We start from the raw sequence: 24,669 nt of genomic DNA on the forward strand, positions 1-24,669 counted from the left end.
CCACCACCACCAGCACCGGCACCTCCACGGTGAGTCCCGGTCCCTCCTTCTCCGTCCCGGCCCGCTGGTGGCAGCTCGCGGTGCCCCCGCGGTGCTGTGAGACCGGCAGCACAGGAGGCTGCGGGGCCGGGGGTAACGGGCAGTCGGGAGCGCCGGGGGCTGCGGGACCGGGAGGAGCCGGGAGCGCCGGGGGCTGCGGGACCGGGGGAAAGCCGGAGGGGGCTGCCCGGGAGGTGCCGCCGGGGGTCCCTGGGGCTGGCTCCGCACCCCGCCCGCACCCCCGCACGTGCTCGTGCACCCCCGACCTGCCCGCACCCCCTGCCCGCGTCCCGGTGCACCTCCGCAGTCCCGTCCTGCCCGCGCTGCTCGTCCCATCCCGCAGCGGGGTGGGGGTGTGGCTGCTGCCGTCCCCGCGGCCGGGGGTCCCACCGCACGCGCTCTGGTGGAGGAGGACTCCGGGCGGCCGTGATTTCCCCGGGGACACCCCGGTCCCTGACATCCCCGTGCCCTTCCCTGTCCTCCAGCCCAGCCATCGCCTGCGGGCAGCCGTGCTCCTGCTTGGGTGGATGGGGGGTGCTGGCACGGTACTCAGTGGGGTACTTGGGACCGCTGCACTTCACCTGGCACCACACACAGTGGGGTGTGTGGAACGCCCGCACCTCCTCTGGCCCCGTGGAGGCATTGGGAAGGTATCGCACCCAAACCAGCGACCGGTGATGCACAGGGTGGCTGTGGGGCAGCAGAGGAGCAGGGCCACCCCGCTTTTGTGTTCTGGGTGACCTGATGGGGAGGATGTCCCCTTGCCCTGATGGTGCCCCATGTCCCCCCAGATGCCAGGGAGCCTCTCCACGGCCCTGCGTGTCGTGGGGACCAGCCTCTTCGCCGTGGCGGTGCTGGGGGGAATCCTGGCCGCCTACGTCACAGGGTACCAGTTCATCCACACGGAGAAGCACTACCTCTCCTTCGGGCTCTACGGGGCCATCCTGGGGCTGCACCTCTTCATCCAGAGCCTCTTTGCCTTCCTGGAGCACCGGCGCATGCGGGGCGAGGGGCAGCCGGTGCGGCCGGGGCGCTCGGTGGCCCTCTGCATCGCCGCCTTCCAGGAGGATCCCGACTACCTGACGAAGTGCCTGCGCTCCGTCAAGCGCATCGCCTTCCCTGACCTCAAAGTGGTGATGGTGGTGGACGGGAATGGCCCCGATGACACCTACATGCTGGACATCTTCCACGACGTGATGGGCTCCGAGCACTCCGGCAGCTACATCTGGAGGAGCAACTTCCACGCGTGGGGCGAGGGGGAGACGGAGGCCGGGCTGCGGGAAGGGCTGGCCCGTGTTCAGGCGCTGGTCCGCAGCAACACCTACTCCTGCATCCTCCAGAAGTGGGGCGGGAAGCGGGAGGTGATGTACACGGCCTTCCGGGCGCTCGGAGACTCCGTGGACTATATCCAGGTGCATGCGTGGGCTGGGGGACGTGGGCAGTGAGCATCCCGGGCAGAGGGGCTGTGGGTGGAATGGGAGCAGCCCCAGGAATCCCCAGTAGCATCTGGGTGCCTGGCACTGGATCTGGTCCCATGCACTGGCCAAGAGCCACCAGGGCTGGGGACCACTGGCACTGGGGTGGCTGAGGTGTTGACTGCTGCCCACACTGCTGCCCATGGGTGCCCCATCACCTCCTCAGCACATGGCCTGCTGTGCTGTCATCCCGTGGGGCAGTGTGGCACGGGGCGCAAGGTCCCCACATGTGGTGGCTGGGACATGTCCTCCCTCAGTGCCAGCAGCCAGAGATGGGTGTCCTGGGCAGCGGTGCCCCAGTACCACCGGGCGCTCTGCTCCCCTCCGTTGCCTGCCGGTCTCCGGGGCTCTGCCTGGTCTCGCCGTCCGTGGCTCAGGCTTGCCTGGCTGTGGGCTGGGCTGTCTGCCGGGCGGGCGTGGGCGGCGGGAGCGGGGCTCGACATTCCCTCTGCCCCCAGGTGTGTGACTCAGACACCGTGCTGGACCCCGCCTGCACCGCCGAGATGCTCCGCATCCTGGAGGCCGACCCCCATGTCGGCGGCGTCGGCGGCGATGTCCAGGTACCCTGGCATGAGGGAGGGCACCCCGGGGCGGCGAGGCGAGGGCAGGGCTGGGGGCCCCAGGGAGCCGCAGCGCTGCTGGGCTCACATCCATCCCCTCCCCAGATCCTGAACAAGTACGACTCGTGGCTGTCCTTCCTGAGCAGCGTGCGGTACTGGATGGCCTTCAACGTGGAGCGCGCGTGCCAGTCGTACTTTGGCTGCGTGCAGTGCATCAGTGGCCCCCTGGGCATGTACCGCAACACGCTGCTGCAGCAGTTCCTCGAGGACTGGTACCACCAGACCTTCCTGGGCAGCAAGTGCAGCTTCGGGGACGACCGGCACCTCACCAACCGCGTGCTCAGCCTGGGCTACCGGACCAAGTACACGGCTCGCTCCAAGTGCCTGACGGAGACGCCCACGCGGTACCTGCGCTGGCTCAACCAGCAGACCCGCTGGAGCAAGTCCTACTTCCGCGAGTGGCTCTACAACGCGCTCTGGTTCCACAAGCATCACCTCTGGATGACCTACGAGTCGGTGGTCACCGGCTTCTTCCCCTTCTTCCTCATCGCCACCGTCATCCAGCTCTTTTACCGCGGCCGTGTCTGGAACATCCTCCTGTTCCTGCTGACGGTGCAGCTGGTGGGTGTCATCAAGGCCACCTACGCCTGCTTCCTGCGTGGCAATGCCGAGATGATCTTCATGTCCCTCTATGCCCTCCTCTACATGTCCAGCCTGCTGCCTGCCAAAATCTTCGCCATTGCCACCATCAACAAGTCGGGCTGGGGCACCTCAGGGCGCCGCACCATTGTGGTGAACTTCGTGGGGCTGCTGCCAGTGTCGGTGTGGGTGGCGGTGCTGCTGGGCGGGCTGGCCTACACCGCCTACAGCCAGGACCTCTTCAGCGAGACCGAGGTGGCCTTCCTCGTCTCAGGTGCCATCCTCTATGCCTGCTACTGGGTGGCTCTGCTCACCCTCTACCTGGCCATCGTTGCCCGCCGCTGCGGCAAGAGGCAGGAGCAGTGTGGGCTGGTTTTCACTGAGGTTTGACCATGGGGTGATCCTGTGCCAGGGTCATCCCACGTGCCATGGCGATCCGATATGTCAGGGTAATCACCTCCGTCCCCTCTTCCCCATCCTGGAACCACCAGGTGCTGGGGTGATCCCACATGCTGGAGTGAACACCCCCAGTCCCCTTTTCCCCAATCCTGGAGCTGCTGGGCAGCGCTGAGCGCTCCCAACCCGTGGCATTTCTCATCAGATGCAGAAATCTTGCTTTTTTTCTTTATTAAGATGTAAACTTTTCCTATATTTTCATTTTTCCATCCCAAGCTGGCCACAGAGAAGCTGAGCCAGGGCTGCCCATCACCCAGCCAGGTGCTGCCAGCATCATCCCAGCCGTGCCCTATGGAGCATCCAGGTGTGGAGCGCTGCTGGCCGCGCTCCCCACACCCCACTCCAGAATTTTCCACCCTTCGGTGCTTTTTACAGGGATTTCAGTCCCACCTCCGTGGTGCTACAGCACTTCTCACCCCCAGGACACACAGACTCCGTCAGCACTGCCGGCACCGCTGGCTGGTGCTGCCTCTGCCCCACGGCTGCGTGCGGGCACGTACCCACGGGCAGCCCCCCCAGGCCTTTCGGGGGGTCTGGCTGCTCCAGGAGGGCAGCGGGTTCCTTCAGCTTTGCCAAAGAGCCAAGGGGGGATCCTGGCATGGAGAGACTGGGAAAACTGGGGGCTGTGTGCTGGCCGGAGCCTTGCTGGAGACCCTTTGGGGCCATGCTCTGGCCAACCCACGGCCCCATCACTCCCACCCCGCTACCTTCCCAACAGTGGGAAGATTCAGGCAAGGTGCTTCCCAACTTTCCCCTCCCCAGGGAATTCACCTGTGGGTCCTTTTTTCAGGACTTGGATAAAAATCCCTTTCTATGACGGAGCTTTTAGCTGGTTTTTGTTTAATTTAATACAAGGTTTTTAGAAGACTTTTGTAGCTCTTTGGTATTATCGCAGATGGTTTGTAAATCTATTTATTTTTGAACCTGCCAGGGGAATGTTTTTCCATATTTTGGGTGGAAAAGGCTGTTTTTTATATCCTGACGGAGTTGTGGAAATAAAGACTTGAAGTGAGGACACACTGTGTGTTCTGGGGAGGGTCCCTGAACCCCCTGCCCGACTTGAGGGAGGTTGGTCCCGAGTCCCCACGTGGCACTGGTGTCCCTACAGCTGGAGGGAGGGGGGAGAAGGAGACATCTCCACACTGGCACCTCCATGGATCCCTGGGACCTGCTGGACACTGTGGGCAGCCCCTGGGTGGGACACCCCTGCCCAGGCTCACAGGAAGTCCCTACCTACCAGGAGCCATGGCTCCTGGAGTGATCCACAGGGTCTGTGCCCAAGAGCTTGGCCGCTCCCTGAAAAGAGTCATTCTGGGGGGGACAAGTGACCCAGGAAGGGCTCTGGGTGCCCAGACAGGACCCAGCAGTGCCAGAGTCCCCTGTGCAGGACAGGGATGAGGTCCTGGATCTCCCCAAGTCCCCACTGCTTTTTCCAGCAGCAGATCACAGTTCATAGCCCACATCCTTCCCCTCAGACCTTCTTGGGCACGTGGGTGATGATGGGCTTGGGGCGGGTTTTGAAGAGCAGTTTGGTTTTGATGAGGGCAGTAACGGTGTAGTGGCCGTGGGGCCCCACGGGGCTGGGCTGGGAGGCTCCTCCTTGCTTCACCAGCACAGCAAACGGCTTCTCCAGCTGCACCACCTTCCCGTAGAGGATGTGGTGACCCACGATGAGCACGGGGACGCCCTGGGGAGAGCGGAGGGTGAGGCTGGGCTGGACTGTCCCCGGCAGCTCCCGGCGGTGTCCGGCCTCACCTCACAGGTGTAGTGCAGGTCTCCCAGCAGGCTCCCAGCCAGGTCCCCGCTCTGCCGGGGCTCCACCTGGCCCTGCAGCTCCAGCAGCACCCACTGTGCCAGAGCCCCCGTGCCACTGCTGGGGAGAGATGGGAGGGTCACCCGGGCCCCAGCAGGCACAGGGGCCACGGGGACCGGACCATGGGGCTCACCTGGAGATGACGATCTGCACCATGGCGGGCCCTGCCAGGGACTGCAGAGACACGGTCAGGGCAGGGCGAGCGGGTCAGGGGAGCAGGAGCCCCTGGCCCTTCCCCTCTGGGGACCCCAGGATGAGCTTCTGCCTGTGCCCCGCAGACCCCCCATGCACAGACCCTGTTCTGGGCCCACAGATCCTGAGATCCATCCCCCCAGGCGCTCCAGAATGTCCCCAGGCCCTCCAGCCCCACAGATCTCCAAGCCCAGGTCCTTGCCCCCCAGATGCAGCCCCCAGCCCCCACGCCCGGAGCCCGGACCCCCCGGGCCCATCCTCTCCCCGGGCCCCAGAGCCCCCCGTGCCCACAAACCCCGTGCCCCCCAGGCCCGCCCCCCCGTGCGGGCCCTGCGGCCTCCCCCGGACACCCCAGACCCCCAGGCCCGGATCCCTCCCGCGGGCCCCCAGACCCGCCCCCGGGCCCTGCGCCCCCCGTGCCGCCGCCCGGTGCCGCGGGGACGGCCCGGGGCAGCCCGGCCGGGTCTCTGGGGCCGGATCCCTCCCGCCCGCACCGTGCGCTCGCCCCGCGCCGCGCCCCGGCCCCGCCGCCGCGGCCCCGCTCCCGCACCCGCCGCCGGCAGCGCACGAATCTCCCGCCGCGCCGCCGCTTCCGCTTCCGGTGCCGCGCGGCCCCCGGGGCGGCTCCGGTTCCGGCGCGCCGCGCGCACGTGGGGCGGAGCGGCCGCGGCAGCGGCAGCGGAGCGGCGCCGGGGCCGGCGGAGCGCGATGGGCGAGTTCCAGGTGCACCGGGTGCGGTTCTTCGGGCTGGTGCCGGCGGGCGTGCGCTGCCTCGCCTGCCACCCCCGCGGCTCCCGCCTGGCCCTGGCCCGCACCGACGGCACCGTCGAGGTGTACAACTTCGCCGCCAACTACTTCCAGGAGAAGGTGAGGGCCGGCACGGGCCGTACCGGGATGTACCGGGCCTGTACTGAGCCGCACCGGGATGTACCGGGCCTGTATTGAGCCGCACCGGGCTTTATCGCGCTTGTACCGGGCACGTACCGGGCCCGTACCGTGCTTACTTGGTCCTTCCGACCGGCACCGAGCCTGTACTGGGCCTGTACCGAGCCTGGCCGGGCCGTTTCGAGCCGGGACCAGGCTTTACTTGGCCCTACGGATCCGTACCGAGCCTGCACTGGGCCTGTGTCGAGCCTCACCGAGGCTGTACCGGGCGTTATCTGGCCCTGCCGATCCGTACCGGGTCGTAGCGGCCCGTGCCGCGGTGTGACCCCGTCGCTGCGCAGGTGATCCCGGGGCACGAGGCGCGCTCGGTGGAGTCGCTGTGCTGGGCGGCCGGGGAGCGGCTCTTCGGGGCCGGGCTCGGCGGGGACATCACCGAGTTCGACCTGTCCGGGCTGAGCGCGGCCCGCGCCGTCGACGGCGGCGGGGGACCCATCTGGAGCATGGTGGCCAACGGCACCGGCAGCCAGCTGGCGGTGAGTCCCGCCGGGAGCGGCGGCGGGGGGAGAGGGCCCCGCTGTGTCCCGCGCTGATCCCGGCCCCCGCAGATCGGCTGCGAGGACGGCTCTGTGAAGATCTTCCAAGTCGTTCCTGAGGGCATCCAGTTTGAGCGGAACCTGGACAGGCGGAAAGGTGAGTCCTGGCTGCAGCTCCGTCCCTCCGGGCATCCCGGTGACCGTGGGGCTGCGAGCCCGCGGGCTCTCACGCGGAGCTTCTCTCTCTCCCCAGGCCGTGTCCTGTGCCTGTCCTGGCACCCCTCGGACACTCACATCGTGGCTGGCTCCATCGACTTCTTCCGTGTGATCGACGTCGCTTCAGGTACCTCCTGTCCCGGGAGCAGCCCCATCCCATCCCCCGGGGCCGCCGGCACCCACCGACCCCGCCGGGGCATCCCCCGGCCACCCCCAACCTTGTCCCGCTCCAGGCCAGACGCTGCAGAGGATCATGGTGAACCACCACGTGGAGAAGGCCAAGCGCGAGTGCGTGGTGTGGGCCGTCGCCCTCCTGTCCAGCGGCACCGTGGTCAGCGCCGACTCCTTTGGGAGGGTGCAGTTCTGGGACTGGCAGCAGGGCACGCTGGCAGAGTCCTACACCGTCAGCACCTCGGCCGTGCTCTCGCTGGCTGTGTCAGAGGTGGGTGACACCCACCAGGTCCCCCCCTGGCTGACAGGGAGCGGGAGATGCTGCACTTGATGCCTCCTGGCAGTGCCCTCCTGTTGTTCCCAGCCTGCTCCCACAGCCCTGTCCCGTTTTCCTCCGCAGAAGGAGGACAGCATAATCGTGGGCACCGCCACCGGGGCCACCTACCAGCTGCAGCTGCTGCCAGTGAGGCTGGGCGGGCTGGAGAAACACTGGGTGCGGACAAAGGTCTTCCAGTTCCACAGCCACGACGTGCGGGCCGTGGCACACAGCCCCACCGCCCTCATCTCCGGAGGTAGGACTGCCGGTGGCACCGGGGCTGGGCGGGATCTCCCCTCCCAGTACCAGCCTGGCTGATCTCTGCTTGGTTTCCAGGCCTGGATGCCCAGCTGGTGATCCGCCCGCTGATGGAGAAGATGCAGAAGAAGAGCTACGATGCAGCGCTCCGAAAATTCATCTTCCCCCACGTGAGTGATGCATGGACTGGGGTCTTGGAGCTGGTGGGGTTGGAAGGGCTGGATCTCCCTGCCCCTCCAGGTGCCTTCACTGCCCTGCCAGGGTTCCTTCCCTGTCCCTGGCTCCCTCCTCTGCCCTGTTGTGTCTCCTTTCCTGGTACATCTGGAGGCTCTGCCAAGGAGCAGTGGAAGTTGTCAAGCTGGTCCTGCTGGTCCTGCTGGGTCTCCATCTCCAGGCTCCCATCCCATGGGACCTGATTTCCCTGCTCTCCCCCGCTGCGGAGTCACCAGCACTCCAGGGCATTCCGGCTGTGCCCCAGCCCGTTGTGCCAGGCTGTGGGTCCATGACATCCTGCCCATTTTTCCACCCAGCGACGCCTCGTCTCCTGCGCCAGGAAAGCCCGGCTGCTCCTCTTCCAGTTCTCCCAGTACCTGGAGCTCTGGAGACTTGGCTCCACTGAGGAGACTGGTGAGTCACAGGTGCAGCTCTCCGGTGTCGGCTCCCTGGCAGAGCCCAGGCTGCCAGTGAGATTTTGGGATTGAGCTGTCCTGGGCCTCAGGGAAGGGTCTGGACACTCCCCCAGGATGCCCAGCTGCTCAAAGAGCCCCGTGTGGTTTTCCCACTCTCACTGGTGTTCCGTGTGGTTTCTTTCCTAGGAAAGGACGGCGAGGTCCTTCCCTTGTGCCGGATGCCCGAGCACCTCGTGCAGCTCAAGAGCAAGGTAGGGCTGAGGGGGGGCCAGGGTGCCCCTGGGGCAGCCGAGGGGTGTGTGCTGGGCTCCGGGGGTTCCTCGGGCCCCCCTCAGTCCCGTGGCGTTCCCAGGGCCCGGAGCACATCTACTGCAGCTGCGTCTCACCCTGCGGCACCTGGCTCGGCTACTCCACGGCCTCCCGCTTCCAGCTGTACCGCGTGCACTACGACGGGGACGGCGTCAGCCTCGGGAAGGTCAGGGGGGCGGGGGGCTGTGGGGTCCGGGGGGCTGGCGTGGCCAGTGTCACTCGTGGGGACTCTGGGTGACAGTGGGGTGGCTGCCAGGGCTGCGTTCTCCCTTCGCCCAGGTCCCCAAAGTGCCCAAGCTGCTGCCTCCAGCCTACCAGCTCCAGTTCTCCGCCGACTCCGACAGCCTCTTTGTGGCCTCCGCTCGAGGATCCGTGCACGTCTTCCAGCTGCTGGAGCCGGGGGGCTGCAAACACCTGCACACACTGCGGCCGCCCTCAGGTGTGGGCTGGGGGGAGCTGGGCTGGGGCTGGGGGTTCCTGGGCTCCGCATCCCTCTCGCCTGTGGGTGCAGAGCGGGGGTGTCCCCCTTTCCTGCCCTGAGGGGTGTGTGTCTCTCCTGGGGGTGTCTGTGCCCTCGTGGGCTGGCACTGGACAATCAGGGGGGATGTGGGGCTGGGTGTCTCTGGGCTTTGGGGCTCCCAGCACCCCTCTGAGCCCGAGGCTGTCTGCAGGCTGCTCCGAGGCCGTTTACCTGCTGGCGGCGAGCGCGGACGGGCACTGGCTGGCAGCCGTCAGCAGCGACTGGGCCATCCACATCTACAACCTGAAATGCTTCAAGGTGGGCCTGGGAGTGAGCCCCCAGCCTCAGGGGACACGGGATGGGGGACTCAGCAGGCAGGGCCCCCCTGGGAGGCGTCACTGCATCCCTGGAGCAGGGCTGGGGTGGGTGTGTGGGAAAGGGGGTCAGAGGCAGTCCTGGAGGTTCTGGTCAGGGGTGGGTGTGCGGGAGAGCTGTCAGCAGTGGCTGTGGCAGGTGCCATCAGTGCACCGTCCCCTCCTGCAGCATCACTGCGTGGTGCCCACCTACGACTGCGCCGTGTCGGCCCTCGCCATCCACCCCAGCACCAACAACCTCGTCATCGCCTACTCGGACCAGCAGGTAGGAGCTCTCCTAGTCGAGCTCTCGTGGCCCTGCTCCCTTCCCTGTGCCTGTCCCCCTGCCTTTCCAGCTTGGCTCGGGGACCTGGCTGGAGCTGCTGGCAGGAGCAGACGCCCCTGACCGTGTCCCTGCTATCCGGTCCCGCAGCTGTTTGAGTTCAGCATCCCCGAGAAGCAGTACACGAGCTGGAGCCGCGCCGTGCAGAGCCGGGGGCTGCACCGCGCCTGGCTGGAGCGGGACTCGCCCATCACTCACATCACCTTCAACCCCAAGAACCCCGCGCACATCCTGCTCCACGACACCTTCCTGCTCTGCGTGCTCGACAAGTCCCTGGTGAGCCGGCGGGAGGGCTGGGGGAGCCTGGGCTGCTCCTGTGGGAGCCTGACCCGCGCTGTGCCCGCTCCCGCAGCCCCTGCCCGACGACAGCGCCCTCCTGATGAACCAGAGCACCCTCAAACAGCTCCCCGAGACGGCCAGGAAGCGGCAGCTCCACGCCTTCAAGATCTGCAAGAAGTTCCAGGTGGGTGATGGTGGTGGGGAGCAGGGTCAGGGAGGTGCTTGGGCTCTGGAGAGGGACTTTGAACAAGGGTATGGACAGGACAAGGGGGAATGGCTTCCCGCTGCCAGAAGGCAGGTTTAGACGGGATAGTGGGATGGAATTGTTCCCTGGGAGGGTGGGCAGGCCCTGGCATAGGTTCCCAGAGCAGCTGTGGCTGCCCCTGGATCCCTGGAAGTGTCCAAGGCCAGGTTGGACGGGGCTTGGAGCAACCTGGGATAGTGGAAGGTGTCCCTGCCATGGCAGGGGGTGGAACGAGATCCTTTAAGGTCCCTTCCACCCCAAACCATTCCCTATTTCCGTGATTCCCATCTCTGGCCTTGCAGCCACTGCTCTTCATGGATCTGCTGGACAAGAACTGCCTGGTTGTGGTGGAACGACCCATCATGGACTTCAAAACCCAGCTGCCTCAGCCTGTCCAACAGAAGAAATTTGGCACCTGAGAGCAGACGAAGCCACTCCAACCTTGGGAACTGTCTCTGTGCTGCCTTCCTGGGGCACTGTAAGAATTTTCTTAAGGTGCTGTAGGAATAAAACCTCACTGTTGTGTACATGCCCAGGCTCAGGGCTCATCCTTGTTGTGTGTGACTCCCTGTTGTCACACCACCATCATGTCATCATGATCTTCATATCCTTCCAGTTCTCCTCCCCGGGGCGAGGGCACAAGGTGACACCCCAAATTCCATGCCAAATTCCATCACAGTGTCTAATCCCAGTGTTGGATTCTCTCTCCACAGCGGTCGCGTGGGTCCGTGGGTGCTGCCCGGGGCCGGGCAGCCTCATTCCTTAAGGACGGGGGTCTGGGGGTGTTGCGTGGGGCAGGGAAGCGTCATTCCCCCAGGATGGAGGGAGAGAAATTGGGGATCCCCGGAGAACACGGGACATTTACAGCGGAGCTCGTGAAATAAATCGCAGCGCGCCAAATAAATCTCAGCGCCAGACATGGCGAGCGGGGGCGTGGCTTCCTAGGCCCCGCCCTCCAGCGCAACCAATCACAGCAGCAGCTGCTTAGCCGCCACCTCTCTGATTGGTGGCACCGGAGGCGGGGGCGGGGCGGCCCCACCCCGTCCTCCCGCGCCCCCGAGCCTACCGCAGCGCGCCATGCGGGCGGGGGCGTGGCCGCAAACCGCGCCCTCCCCGCCAGGCCACGCCCCTTCCCCGGTGACCGGCGGCGGCGGCGGCGGCGGCATGGCCGTGTGGACCCGGGCTTGTAAAACGGGGCTGCTGGAGCTGCTCCTGCGGGAACGCTGGGTCCGCGTGTCGGCGGAACTGACCGGGGAAACGCTGAGCTTAACGGCGGAACCGGGAACCGGCGATCCGTCGGTGGTGAACGGCGTGGTGAACGGCAACGCGGAGGCGGCGGCACCCGGTGGCGTGAGGAGGGTGCGGGTGGTGAAAGCGGAGGCGGGAGGGCTCGGGATCAGCATTAAGGGAGGTCGGGAGAATCGGATGCCGGTGCTGATCTCACGGATCTTCCCGGGATTGGCGGCGGAAAGGAGCGGAGCGCTCCGGTTAGGCGACGCCATCCTCGCTGTTAACGGCGTCGATCTCCGCGATGCCACCCACGATCAAGCTGTGCAGGCGCTGAAGAGAGCCGGGAGGGAGGTCATCCTTGAAGGTAACGCCTCAACTCCTTCCTCTCCCCCCGAATCCCCGGTACGGGCCCCTGCTGCTCTCCGGTTCCCAGCCCTGGTGCTCCCCGCCGTTACCGACTCCCACCACACCTCCCTGCCGCTGTCACCGGACTCCCGGAGCAGCTTTGGGTCGCTTTTCCGGGTGTGGGACGCCACTCCCCCCACCCCAGTCCTGGCGTGTCTGTGTGTCCCCCCAAATCCCCAGAGCCACGGGGGGCCCCCAGGCACGGGGACAGGGCCTGGGTGTCCCCCTGGGTCGGGCTGTTCCCTCTGTGGCAGGATGGGGAGCCCTCACAGCTGGGGACAAGGACAGGGTATCTCCACTGGTTGTGTTCCTCCAGGACGAACTTGGGTCCCGCAGAGACAGATCTGGGATCCCCCAAGATAGACTTGGTGTCCCCCTGAACGGGTCGTCCCCTGTCCTTGGTGACAACCCCCAGGCTGGCTGGTTGTCCCCAGGGAGGGCTGTGACTCCGGGTGTTGGTCCAGGGTCTGCCCGTGTTCCTGCGGGCTCAGCCTCCCCGCAGGCTCGGTGTCCCCGTGGGCCCTGTGCCCACGGCACAGCTGGCTCGGGACTGGCCTGACGGAGCCACCGGCTCCTGCCCGACCTGTTCCCGGCAGCCCGACAAGCTCGGGCAGGACCTGCCCAGCCCGGCGGCGCGGCACGGGGCTTGTGCCACGGGGCACCGCGAGGCCAGGAGCGCCCTGTGCCGTGGGTCAGGGTGGGCTGTGTTACAGTGCTGTGGTGCCACACACACTGTCCTGGTGTCCTGGCACGTCCGTCTGTCCTCCGCTGCATGAGGCTGCTCCATGGACACGGTGCCCGTTGGGCACAGGGATGGGTGCTGCTGCTTTGCCACGCGCTCCGGGCACACTGCAGTGGCATGGGGGGACACGGCTGGGCTCCCCAGTGTGGGCACACCTGGCACAAGGTGCTCGGGCACGGCTGGGGTGCCGCAGGGGCCGAGGTGGAGCAGCGGTGTCAGGCTTGGTGCTGTGGTTGGGGCTGCTCTTGGACACAGCGAGAGTCCCCACGGGACCCCGCGCGTGGTTCAGCACGTCCTTCCTCCTGCTGCCCGGCCGTTTGATCCTGTCCCGCAGGAGCTCCAGCCCCGTGCTGTGTTTGTCCCTCGCTTCCGCCACGGGCGCCACGGCAGACGCCTCTTCCTTTCCTTTCCTTTCCTTTCCTTTCCTTTCCTTTCCTTTCCTTTCCTTTCCTTTCCTTTCCTTTCCTTTCCTTTCCTTTCCTTTCCTTTCCTTTCCTTTCCTTTCCTTTCCTTTCCTTTCCTTTCCTTTCCTTTCCTTTCCATTTCCTTTCCATTTCCATTTCCTTTCCCTCCTCACTCTGCTGGGCACTGCTGGTCCGATGGCTGTGCTGGGACCATCTGGTGGTCAGCTGCTATCAGCAGGGCCCGGAGAGGAGCTGCTGGGGGACATTGGCCGTGCCATCCAGCCCCATCCCTCCTCACGGCCCTGGAGCTGTGACCACCCTGGCAGGTGCCAGAGCTTCTCCTGGGCTCTGTGCCAGTGGTGGAGGGGAAACCATCAGCCTCGCACCGGCATCCCCGTGGGGCTGGTGTCACCCATCCTGGGGGCCGGGTTTGGCCTCAGGGCCCATGCCAAGCACCTCCCGCGGGCACCCACAGGCCCGGTCTGCTGCCCTGGGGGAAGGGAGCCCTTCCGGAGCTGTGGGCGCGGTGCGGGCCGTGGGCACTGCCCGGGGCACGGCCGGGCACAAGCCTGGGGAAACCTGGTGGGTGTTCCCTGGCGGGTGCAGGGGGCTCGGCCCTGCTGAGGCCGGTGTGCCGGCGGCACTGCCGTGCAGCCGAGCAGCCGCCTTCCTGCAGCGGGACAGGCGAGGGGCGCAGGCGACAGCTGGGCTTCCTCTGCGGTGAGCGCGTGGGTGGGGCGCAGTGGCTGTGCCGGGGTGATGGTGGCTCTGTCAGGGCAGCAGCGGCCGCGCCGGTGCAGCTGTGTGCTGGTCACCGGCTCGCCAGAAGCCCCCACCCCCGTGCTAGCCAACGTGCCTGCTGGCACAAGCTGCTCCGTGTCCTGCCTGCGCCATGGATGCTTCCCACTGAAAACTGGGAGCCAGTTCTGCTGCCCCCACCATGGGCAGACACAGTCCTGGGCATCCACCATTCCCGGTCACCACGGGGCACCCACGCTGCTGTGGCAGCGCCCTGGCACAGCGCGCTGGCTCCAGCGCTGCTGGCTGCCCAGCTTGGCCTCTCAGCCTCCTGACTCCACCGGGGTCAGTGCCTGCACTGCAGGGTCGCAGCGCTCTGAGCTGGAGCCCCATGTGCTGAGCTCCCTCCCAGTGCTGGAGGCAGCTGCCCACATCTGGCAAACATCTGCCGAGCGGCCCCGCAGCGGGAGCTGCCGGCCGTGCGGCTGCCCGCGGCGCTCCCTGCCCTGCCCGGCCCGGCAGCGGGATTAGGGGTGCGGGGACGGCGGTAATCCCGGGATCAGCGCGGCGGCAGCAGCTAATATTAACTCGTGTGCTGCCCACAGCAAGGACGAGCACCTCGTGGCTCAGCAGAGCCGCTGGGAAGGTGGGGGCTGGTGTCTCCTGCCCGCTCCCCATCCCTGCCGTCCCATCCTTGCTCCCCCTTCCCGCTCGGCATTCCCGCAGTGAAGGACTGGCAGCAGCACGGCCTGGGCCCCACCACCAATGTCGCTTCCCCTCCAGAGGGCCTGGCTGTGGCGTTGTGCCGGCTCCAGGATCCTTTCACCGCTTGCTTCCCAGTGCAGTACAGCCTATTTGCTGTTCTGGTTTGGTTTTCCCTCTCACTGCCCCATCTCTGTCCCCAGCGCGTCCCTCCCTTGGCCTTGGCTGCCGGGGCTTGGCGCGGGCCGGCCGAGCCGTGTCCGGGCGGGGGTCCAGGGCTGCTGTCAGCGGGGCGGTGCTGGGGTGGGACAGTCCGGGGGGAGCAGGAGCTGGAGCTGGTGCCTCCTTCCTTCCTTCCCGGCCTGGAGAGGCGCGTGGAGCCGGGATGTCTTGGCTGCACACCCTCCTCCTCGCCCTGCGGAGCGGAGGCCGGCTGCCGTCGGGGCGTGAGCGGCAGTGCCGGCCCAGCATCGCCGGCAGTGCTGGAAACTTGGCGGGCACCGTCCTGGCTGCTCCGGCAGCGGCAGGGCAGGATGGGACCAGGATGGGCTGCAGCCTGACCTCCTGCCCAGCGCCATTGTCCTGTGGCGCCTTCCCCTTCCTACACCCGCGCCGGCAGCGCGATGAGCTGCCAGCACCGTCCTTCGCTCGGGACATCCCTGACCCGGACGGGGTGGGACGCCCCCAGGACCCTCCAAGCCCTGGTGTGTGAGGGTCACGCTGCCCTGTCAGATCAACCCTGGGGCACAGGGCTGTGGTGTGGGGGCGCAGGACCCTCCCCAGGCCTGACTGTGCCCCCGCTCCCCCCCAGTGAAGTTCATGCGGGAGGTGACCCCCTACATCAAGAAGCCATCGCTGGTGTCAGACCTGCCGTGGGAGGGGGCGGCCCCGCAGTCCCCCAGCTTGAGTGGCAGTGAGGACTCGGGGTCCCCCCAGCACCAGGGCCCCCGTGACCGCAAGGTGATCCCCCTCAAGATGTGCTTCGCTGCCCGGAACCTCAGCATGCCTGACCTGGAGAACAGGTGAGGGCAGGGGCTGCTGGTGGGTCCCGCTGGGGGAGATCCTGCTCCCCAAGGACCCCCAGGCCAGGGGTAGGTCTGTCCACCAGAGCCACCGTGAGGGACCCCGCACCCCATGGACACCCTGGGCACAGCTGGGGGCTGCCCCTCACTGAGGCCATGACCCCCTGCTTCGCCCACTGAGCTGTGGGAGCACACTCCAGAGGGTTTGGCCAGGGCCAGGGCTGTGCCGTGTTCCCTCCCAGACCCCTGGCAGCCCCTCCGCCTTAAAATGAGGGCTAAAAGCCCCGGCAGGTGGAAATGCACAGCGGAAGCCCCAAACCGGCGCAGCCAGTTTGCCGTGCCGGGCCCAGGCAGGGGCTCACTCGGCCGGTGCTGGTGTCACACCCTGGGCCGTGTCCCCGTCCCCTCGCAGGCTGATCGAGCTGCACTCGCCGGACAGCCGGAACACACTGGTGCTGCGGTGCCGGGACACGGCCACGGCGCACGCCTGGTTCAGTGCCCTGCACGCCAACATCACCGCGCTGCTGCCCCAGGTCCTGGCCGAGCTCAATGCCACGCTGGGCTCAGGCAGCCCCACGGCTGGTGGCCGGGAGGTGAAGCACATCGCCTGGCTGGCCGAGCAGGTACGCACTGATGGGATGTGCCGGGGCCATCAGGGGACAGCAGTGCCACTGGGGCGGGCGGAGGATGCCACTGGAGAGCCCAGCCTTGGCTCTGGCTCTGCTGCTTTCCCATCCAGCTGTGCCCCAGTGATGGCAGCATTTCCAGTGCCCTCAGCCCCTTCTCCCACTGGGATTTTCCAGATGGAACCCCTCATCCCACCCTCCCTATTCCATAAATTCACCGCCTGAGAGCTGCAGCCAGCCTGGCAGTGTAGTCAGCAGGACCCCTGGGCGCTGCTCCCAGCTTGGTTTCCCAGGATGGCAGTGCTGCGGATGCTGCCTGGCAATGAGGAACCACCAGGGTGGGGTCCATCTCACCATGGGCTCAGGGGTCGGGTCCCTGGGCGGGGCGGGCCCCTGGCACCCCTCACGGTGCCCTGGTGCCCGGCAGGCACGCCTGGACGGGGGGCGGCAGCAGTGGCGGCCGGTGCTCATGGCAGTGACGGAGAAGGACCTGCTGCTGTACGACGGGATGCCCTGGACCAGGGACGCCTGGGCCTCGCCCTGCCACAGCTACCCACTGGTGGCCACCAGGTGGGCTGGGGCTGGGCCCCCTCGGGCCGTGGCTCTGCCTTGGAGCAGGGATGAAACACCAAAATGCTGGGGTGCCGTGGTGCCGGCACTGCCATCGCACCCCTGACCCCAGCCATGCGCTTCCCCTCCAGGCTGGTCCACTCAGGCTCCGGGCGCCGCTCGCCAGCGCTGGGCTCGGAGCTGACGTTCGCCACGCGGACGGGCTCTCGCCAGGGCGTGGAGATGCACGTCTTCCGCGTGGAGACCCACCGGGACCTGTCCGCGTGGACGCGCGTCCTGGTGCAGGGCTGCCACGCCGCCGCCGAGCTGATCAAGGAGGTGACCGTGGGTGAGTGCTGCGGTGCTGGACCCCCCGTGCCCCCCTCCAGGGCTGCGGGGGCTGACGGCAGCTGTGCCCGCAGGCTGCACGCTGGGCGGGCAGGAGGTCCAGCTCTCCATCCATTACGAGGGCGGGTTCACCATCTCCCGGGACGAGCCAGGCTCCGGCGTGCTCTTCCGCTACCCCTACGAGCGGCTGAAGATGTCTGCGGACGACGGCATCAGGACCCTCTACCTGGATTTCGGGGGCCCTGAGGGGGAGCTGGTGAGGAGGGCGCAGCCAGGCTCACCCCCTGGTTTGGGGCTCTTCCTCCAGGGGACCCCCTCCTTCGTCCTGCTTTCCTCCACCCCTGCAGCATCCCAGCTGCCCAGACTCGCTGGGTTTGGCTGAAGGGAGCCCCCAGCCCTGCAATCCCCAGTGGGATGTGGGGGCGGCTGACACCACTCTCCATCTCCCCCCAGGCGCTGGACCTGCACTCCTGCCCCAAGCCCATCGTCTTCGTCCTGCACACCTTCCTCTCGGCCAAAGTCACCCGCATGGGGCTGCTGGCATAGGTGCCCCAGCGCCCTCGCCCTGTCACCAACCAGCTGGGGGTCACAGAGGGCCCCCCAACCTCTCCTGCCCCATCGGTGCCTTGCTGGGACTGGGATCCTGCCCTGAAACCCGCCGGGAATGCGGCAGGACGGCTGCGGGGGGTGAGCCCCTCCTGCCCCACACCAGCGCTGCCGGCCCCCCCAGTGCCCGGGGGGGGGTCGGGGTACACACACCAGCTTTAATCCCCCCGGGGCCGAAGCCATCGCTGATCTCACCACCTGTGCCTTGGAGCGGGGCCAGCTCGGGCCCCCCGCCTGGGGGACCCCTGGTGCCCCCAGCTCACGTCCAGGGGAGCCAGTGTCCCCCTGCCTTGGGGCTTCCCCCAGAGAGGTCACATTGTCCCCACATGGGGCAGGGCTGGGGCTGTGGGACCCTCCCCCCACTGCTGCGTGACAGGGTCTCCACACCCTGCTCGGGGTGGGGGACACATTTGTCTTACAGGGGGCACTCAGGGGTGCAGAGGGGGTGTTCTGGCCCGGGGTCCTGGTCCCTGGGGCTTGGCATCCCCTCCATGCCCCACTGCCCCCCAGCAGTGCCCCCCGAATCTCCCAAAGGCTGAACAAACGCCGTGTCTGTGCCCGGGGCCGGGGCTGCAGGGACCCTCGCGGGGCTGTCCCTCCCCAGCCGCTGCCGCTCCCCCGGGGCAGGACACGTAGATTGATGCACTTTTCGCTTTTTGTACTTTTCCCTCCCCTTGGGGGCAGCTCCCACGCCCTGGGGGCTGGGGGGGCCCAGACAGGGCCACAGACCGACCTCCAGGGCTCCCCGCTCCTGCCGGGACCCCGGAACCCCCCGGGCAAACTCCTGCACGGTTCTCTGCTGCTGGGGGCTGCGCTGGCCGGGGGTGCTGTGGGGTCCCGTGGGGTGCTGGCTCGGGGTGCTGCCCCCCCTCCTTCTATTTTTGTATTCTTTGTAAATCGCTATTTATATCAGATTGCCTTTTCCAGGGGCTCCGGGTCTCATTTTGCGGCTGGTGTGGGGATGGTGGAGGAATGAGGGTCTCTGGAAGGAGCGGGGGGATCTCTGGGGAAGCTGAGGCACAGTCTCCGTGGGGATTTCTGAGGGGGCTGGGGCAACTTTTACAGCAGTGGGACGGGTGGGTAGAGCTGTGGCACAGGTGGGTACAGCAGTGGGATGGGTGGGTACAGCAGTGGGATGGGTGGGTACAGCTGTGGGATGGGTGGGTACAGCTGTGGGAAGGGTGGGTACAGCAGTGGGATGGGTGGGTACAGCAGTGGGCACAGGTCCCTGCGGGTGTTTGGGGGGTGTGTGTGCACAGGGAAATACCGTACACGTGTGCACAGCGTGTGTGCAAACACCGTACACACATGGGTGTGTACCTGGGCACACACACACAGACACACACGTGAACACCTAAACACACACACAGACACACAAACACACACAGACACACGTGAACACGTAAACACACACAGACACACGAACACACACACGAACACACACAGACACACACGTGAACACCTAAACACACACACAGACACACAAACACACACATGAACACACACAGACACACACGTGAACACCTAAACACACACACACAGACACGAACACACACAGACACACACGTGAACACCTAAACACACACAGACACACAAACACAGACATGAACACACACAGAGACGTGAACACCTAAACACACACACAGACCCACGAACACACGAACACACACAGACACACACGTGAACACCTAAACACACACACAGACACACGAACACACACACGAACACACACAGAGACACACGTGAACACCTAAACACACACACAGACACACGAACACACACAGAGACACACGTGAACACCTAAACACACACAGACACACAAACACAGACACGAACACACACAGACACACACGTGAACACCTAAACACACACACAGAGACATGAACACACACATGAACACACACAGACACACACGTGAACACCTAAACACACACAGACACACGAACACACGAACACACACAGAGACACACGTGAACACCTAAACACACACACAGAGACACGAACACACGAACACACACAGAGACACACGTGAACACCTAAACACACACACACAGACACGAACACACACAGACACATGTGAACACCTAAACACACACACAGACACACGAACACACACACGAACACACACAGACACACACGTGAACACCTAAACACACACACAGACACACGAACACACACAGACACACACGTGAACACCTAAACACACACACAGACACACGAACACACGAACACACACAGAGACACACGTGAACACCTAAACACACACAGACACACAAACACAGACACGAACACACACAGACACACACGTGAACACCTAAACACACACACAGAGACATGAACACACACACGAACACACACAGAGACACACGTGAACACCTAAACACACACACAGACACACGAACACACGCTGACACACGTGAACACGTAAACACACACAGACACACGACCACGCACACAAATACACGCACAGATGCGTGAACACATGCACAAACACACGTGAACACTCACGAACACACACACGAACACACACGAACACGTAAATACACACACAGACACACGAGCACGCGCACGAACACAGCCGCAGAGGCACGTGAACACACGAACACACCCCCACACACACACCCACCCACACCCCCACACCCACACGCGTGTTCACGCGTTTTTGGGGTGCGCGCCCGCGCTCCGCGCCCGCGGGGCGGGACTCTATGGGCGGGGCTAGTCGAAACCACGCCCACACAACGCCCTGCACAGCGATGGGCGTGTCCATGCTAACCACGCCCACATGAATACATAACTACTTGTGGGCGAGGCTACCGTGAGCCACGCCTATTTGTGGGCGGGGCGCCCTCGGTGCGCGTTGCGGCGCCGCCGGCAGGGGGCGCGCGGCAGCGCGCAGCCGCAGTCGCCGCCGCCGCCGCCGCCGCCGCCGCCGTCCCGGGGCCGCCGGAGCGGCCGCACCGAGCGATGCGATGACAACGTCCACCCTGCAGGTACCGACCCAGGGCACCGGGGCGGGGCTGGGGCTCCGGCCGCGCCGACACCGCGCCCCCTTCCTGCGGGCCTCCGCTCGGCCCAGCGGACAGGCCTCACCGGGCCCCGGCGCCATGCCGGCCGGGGCAAGGCCTCACCCGGCCCCGGTGCAGGGCCCCGCTGAGGTCGCCCAGCCCTGCTGAGCCCCGGTGCTGGCGCGGTGGGGAGGGAGCTGGGCGCAGCGGAAGAGCCGCGGTGCGAGCGGGCCCGGCCCGGCCGCTGGCGGTGGGGAGGGGCTCCGCCGGTGCCCGGTGCTCACGGCGCTCCCCCCTCGCAGAAAGCCATCGACCTGGTCACCAAAGCCACGGAGGAGGACAGGGCCAAGAACTACGAGGAGGCACTGCGGCTGTACCAGCACGCCGTGGAGTACTTCCTGCACGCCATCAAATGTGAGAGCGGCCGGGGGGCGCGGGGGGCTCCGGCGCTCGGGGGGCTCCGGGTGACGCCTGGCCGTCCCTGCAGATGAGGCTCACAGCGACAAGGCCAAGGAGAGCATCCGAGCCAAGTGCGTGCAGTACCTGGACCGGGCGGAGAAGCTGAAGGAGTACCTGCGGAGCAAGGACAGGCACGGCAAGAGGCCTGTCAGAGAAGCACAGAATGACAACAAGGGGTGCGTGGGGGGCGAGGGGGGCGAGGGATCCCCTGTCTGGCCACGGAGCCGGCAGGAACCCCCCCTTGCCACACCAGTGCCAGCCCCGCTCCTGAACCCTGTCCCCTGTCCCCAGGAGTGACAGTGACAGCGAGGGCGAGAACCCTGAGAAGAAGAAGCTGCAGGAGCAGCTGATGGGTGAGAGAGGCTGCGGCGGGCTCGAGCCTCTGGGGTTAGGAGGGATTCACTGACAGCCCTGTCAAGGCAAGGGGTGCCTGTGGGGAGGGGAACAGGCTGCGGGACTGGGGCCCACTCCTGTGGGCTGCTCACCCCAAAGAGCCGCTGTGCTGAGGGGAGGCGGGACTGGGGGTGTGGGTAGGGACTCTGGCTCTCACTGCTCTCTGTGCCCATCTCTGTGGGGCCGTGTGGGCAGAGTCACACCCTCACAGGTGCCATCGTGATGGAGAAGCCCAACGTGCGGTGGAGCGACGTGGCCGGGCTGGAGGGAGCCAAGGAAGCCTTGAAGGAGGCCGTGATCCTGCCCATCAAATTCCCACACCTGTTCACAGGTGAGGCCGTGGCAGTAGGAAGGGGCTGTGCAGGAGGTGACCCCTCCGTGCGCGATCCCAGCACGGATCTGGGTGCAGGGATGGGCAGGCCTGACCCCGGTCTCTGCCGCAGGGAAGCGCACGCCCTGGCGCGGGATCCTGCTCTTTGGGCCACCTGGCACTGGCAAGTCCTACCTGGCCAAGGCTGTGGCCACCGAGGCCAACAACTCCACCTTCTTCTCTGTGTCATCCTCTGACCTGACGTCAAAGTGGCTGGGGGAGAGCGAGAAGTAAGTTGGCAGCGGGGGCATGGCCACAGTCTGGCTCCTGGTGCTCTGGCCAGACTGTGGGCTGGGGCAGGGGCCACCAGCATCAGGGAACCCCAGTAACGGGGCTGTTAAAGAACTGGGAGCTGGTGCCTTCAGCAAGGGAGTCTGAGCAAAGCAGTCCCTGGGCCTCTTCCCTCACAGCCTGTGCCCCCTCACCTTTTCAGACCTTTCAGTCCAACAGCGACTTTAAGCTTCTAACACTTAACTGGATTCTGTCCCTTGTCTTAATTAACTGCTCTCATGCTCCATCTTGGGGCAGCTCTGGGGCCCTCCGGAGTTGCAGCTCTTAACCTGAAAGTTTCCCATCTGTCCATGCTCAGAATTCATTTACAGCTCACTTACAGCAAGCTTTGAGGAGAGCCCACCCCTGCCAAGCTGTGAGCAAGTCATAATTAAACTTAACTCTACATTATTAATTTCTGGTACCCTATAATCAGTTACTTTAATCCCCAGCAGGGTCCCAGGGGGCTGCACAGCCCCTGGTGTGGCACTTGCCTTGCTGCCGGTGTGGGGTTCTCAGCATGGGAGGAACGTGGGGCTGCCGTGCTGCTGCTGAGGAGGGTCTCTGAGCGGGGACCCCATCCCCTGCTTTGTTCCCAGGCTGGTGAAGAACCTGTTTGAGCTGGCGAGGCAGCACAAGCCCTCCATCATCTTCATCGATGAGGTGGACTCACTGTGTGGCTCCCGCAACGAGAACGAGAGCGAGGCGGCCCGGCGCATCAAGACCGAGTTCCTGGTGCAGATGCAAGGTGGGTGAGGGCCCATCCCAGGGATGGGTGGGAGCAGGACGAGGCAGGCAGAACATGGGGATTCAGAGAATCCCTGGAGATTGTTCCGAGCCATCTGCCTGCAGGTGTGGGAAACAGCAGCGACGGGATCCTGGTGCTGGGTGCCACCAACATCCCCTGGGTGCTGGACTCGGCCATCAGGAGAAGGTGAGCCCCACATGCAGCCCCCCGTGCCAGCCCCCCAGCAGGGCTGGAATTGGGGCTCACCCCTCGTGCCCCCAGGTTCGAGAAGAGGATCTACATCCCCTTGCCCGAGGAGGCGGCGCGGGCCCAGATGTTCCGGCTGCACCTGGGGAACACCCCGCACTCCCTGACGGACGCCAACATCCAGGAGCTCGCCCGCAAGACCGACGGCTACTCGGGGGCCGACATCAGCATCATCGTGCGGGACGCCCTGATGCAGCCCGTGCGCAAGGTGCAGTCGGCCACACACTTCAAGAAGGTGAGTGGGGGCTGCCGCGGCCCAGGGGGGTCCTGGGGAGGGGTGGGCACTGTGGCTGCTGTCCCCCGACCCCGGGCTCTGCGCCACGTGCCACCGGCTCCGTGCAGGTCCGCGGCCCCTCCCGCACCACCCCCGGTGCCCTCGTGGATGATCTCCTGACGCCATGCTCGCCCGGTGACCCTGGGGCCACCGAGATGACCTGGATGGAGGTGCCCAGTGACAAGCTGATGGAGCCCGTTGTCTGCATGGTAAGTGTCGCCTCTGTGGCTTTGGCCTGGCCACTTCCCTGCTCGTCCTCCAGGCCGAGGGCCTGGCAGGGCTGTGGCTCCTGGGGGTGGGCACAAGCCCCCAGTGTACGCCCCCGGAGGAGGGCTGGGTGACAGGAAAGGGCCTTGGGTCTGCCAGGCAGCTCCCACCTGTGGTCAGTGCTGCTGCCATGGGGCAGAGGTGCCTCACTGCCCTGGAGGTCCCTATCCCGTGCCCTTGCCTGGTCTGAGCCACGTGCCCACCCTGTTGCAGTCAGACATGCTGCGCTCGCTGGCCACCACCCGCCCCACCGTCAATGCCGAGGATCTCCTCAAAGTGAAGAAATTCACGGAGGACTTTGGACAGGAAGGTTGAGGAGGGCACGGGGGGCGTGGGGTTGGGGCAGCTGCAGGCCCTGCTGTGCCCCCCTCCCCGGCCGTGCCAAACCGACTCGTGTTTGCTCACTCCTGCCCCATTGCACTGCGGGGACACGGCCCGGGGGTCACACTACGGGGGGCGGGTCTGAGCATGGCCTGGGCGGCCGGGTCCCTCCCCGGCTGCACTCCACTCTTCTTCCTGCTCTTTTTTTATTTTTTAACTTAATGCTGCTTTGGGTTCTGTCTTGTTTATATGAAAATAAAAACAATCTGAGTGCTTCAGCCAGTGCCCAGCCACTCCCCAAGGCTCTGCCCGCACCAGGGGGCTCAGCCCAGGCCCCCACCCCCCAAAATGCAATGACCCAGAGCCGAGGCCTCTGCTTGTCCCAAGGGGGTGGGGGTTCCTCGCACTCCAGCCATCCCAGACAGGGATTTGTGCCTACAGAGGGCTACCTGGATGGAGCAGCCCCCAGCTGATGACACCCACCTGCCCACACCCCCCGTCCCGTCCTCCTGTGCAGTCCCTGGGCTCCCCTCAGCCTTGCTGTCCCCCCCAGCCCCATCCGGTGCCCCCTGTGCGGTGCCCAGCTGCTGCCCACGCTGTGACCATGAACCCAAACACGCCCCAGAGGGACGGATCCCCCCCCCTTTGCCCTGCCCAGCCCTGGCAGCAGGTTGTTCCTAGACCCACGAGGAATTCCCGGTGCCCGGGGCAGTGTGGGCAGGACCCCGGCTGCCTCCCTGTGCACACGCGTGGGCAGGAAGGGCCGGAGCCACG

At 65.8% G+C, this 24,669-nt stretch overlaps 5 protein-coding genes across 5 annotated transcripts; 4 read left to right on the forward strand and 1 right to left on the reverse strand.

Moving 5' to 3' along the window:
• The first annotated feature begins 659 nt into the window (after positions 1-659).
• HAS3 (hyaluronan synthase 3) lies at positions 660-4,186 on the forward strand. Its single transcript, XM_068203263.1, has 3 exons — positions 660-1,451; positions 1,973-2,074; positions 2,180-4,186. The coding sequence occupies exons 1-3, from the start codon at positions 819-821 to the stop codon at positions 3,101-3,103; spliced, it is 1,659 nt and encodes a 552-aa protein (XP_068059364.1). The 5' UTR covers positions 660-818; the 3' UTR covers positions 3,104-4,186.
• CHTF8 (chromosome transmission fidelity factor 8) lies at positions 4,066-5,250 on the reverse strand. Its single transcript, XM_068203273.1, has 3 exons — positions 5,116-5,250; positions 4,925-5,042; positions 4,066-4,856 (listed from the first exon to the last, which is right to left on the reverse strand). Exons 1-3 carry the CDS (start codon positions 5,136-5,138, stop codon positions 4,641-4,643), a joined length of 357 nt encoding a protein of 118 aa, XP_068059374.1. The 5' UTR covers positions 5,139-5,250; the 3' UTR covers positions 4,066-4,640.
• Positions 5,251-5,836: 586 nt separating this feature from the next.
• UTP4 (UTP4 small subunit processome component) lies at positions 5,837-10,699 on the forward strand. The gene is made up of 16 exons (XM_068203258.1): positions 5,837-6,041; positions 6,401-6,592; positions 6,665-6,749; positions 6,846-6,935; positions 7,042-7,250; positions 7,380-7,551; positions 7,632-7,723; positions 8,084-8,180; positions 8,369-8,433; positions 8,535-8,657; positions 8,771-8,930; positions 9,163-9,269; positions 9,495-9,590; positions 9,738-9,923; positions 10,000-10,110; positions 10,473-10,699. The coding sequence occupies exons 1-16, from the start codon at positions 5,883-5,885 to the stop codon at positions 10,587-10,589; spliced, it is 2,061 nt and encodes a 686-aa protein (XP_068059359.1). The 5' UTR covers positions 5,837-5,882; the 3' UTR covers positions 10,590-10,699.
• A 333-nt stretch (positions 10,700-11,032) lies between these two features.
• Positions 11,033-17,898, forward strand: SNTB2 (syntrophin beta 2). Its single transcript, XM_068203259.1, has 7 exons — positions 11,033-11,764; positions 15,203-15,413; positions 15,826-16,036; positions 16,467-16,609; positions 16,741-16,937; positions 17,011-17,192; positions 17,390-17,898. The coding sequence occupies exons 1-7, from the start codon at positions 11,248-11,250 to the stop codon at positions 17,480-17,482; spliced, it is 1,554 nt and encodes a 517-aa protein (XP_068059360.1). The 5' UTR covers positions 11,033-11,247; the 3' UTR covers positions 17,483-17,898.
• A 2,515-nt stretch (positions 17,899-20,413) lies between these two features.
• Positions 20,414-24,173, forward strand: VPS4A (vacuolar protein sorting 4 homolog A). Its single transcript, XM_068203265.1, has 11 exons — positions 20,414-20,532; positions 20,850-20,961; positions 21,035-21,182; positions 21,298-21,359; positions 21,611-21,730; positions 21,843-21,999; positions 22,639-22,787; positions 22,892-22,973; positions 23,049-23,268; positions 23,376-23,516; positions 23,788-24,173. Exons 1-11 carry the CDS (start codon positions 20,512-20,514, stop codon positions 23,887-23,889), a joined length of 1,314 nt encoding a protein of 437 aa, XP_068059366.1. The 5' UTR covers positions 20,414-20,511; the 3' UTR covers positions 23,890-24,173.
• The last annotated feature ends 496 nt before the right edge of the window (positions 24,174-24,669 follow it).

The sequence above is a fragment of the Anomalospiza imberbis genome, chromosome 12, assembly GCF_031753505.1.
Source record: "Anomalospiza imberbis isolate Cuckoo-Finch-1a 21T00152 chromosome 12, ASM3175350v1, whole genome shotgun sequence".
In the NCBI taxonomy this organism is placed as follows: domain Eukaryota; kingdom Metazoa; phylum Chordata; class Aves; order Passeriformes; family Viduidae; genus Anomalospiza; species Anomalospiza imberbis.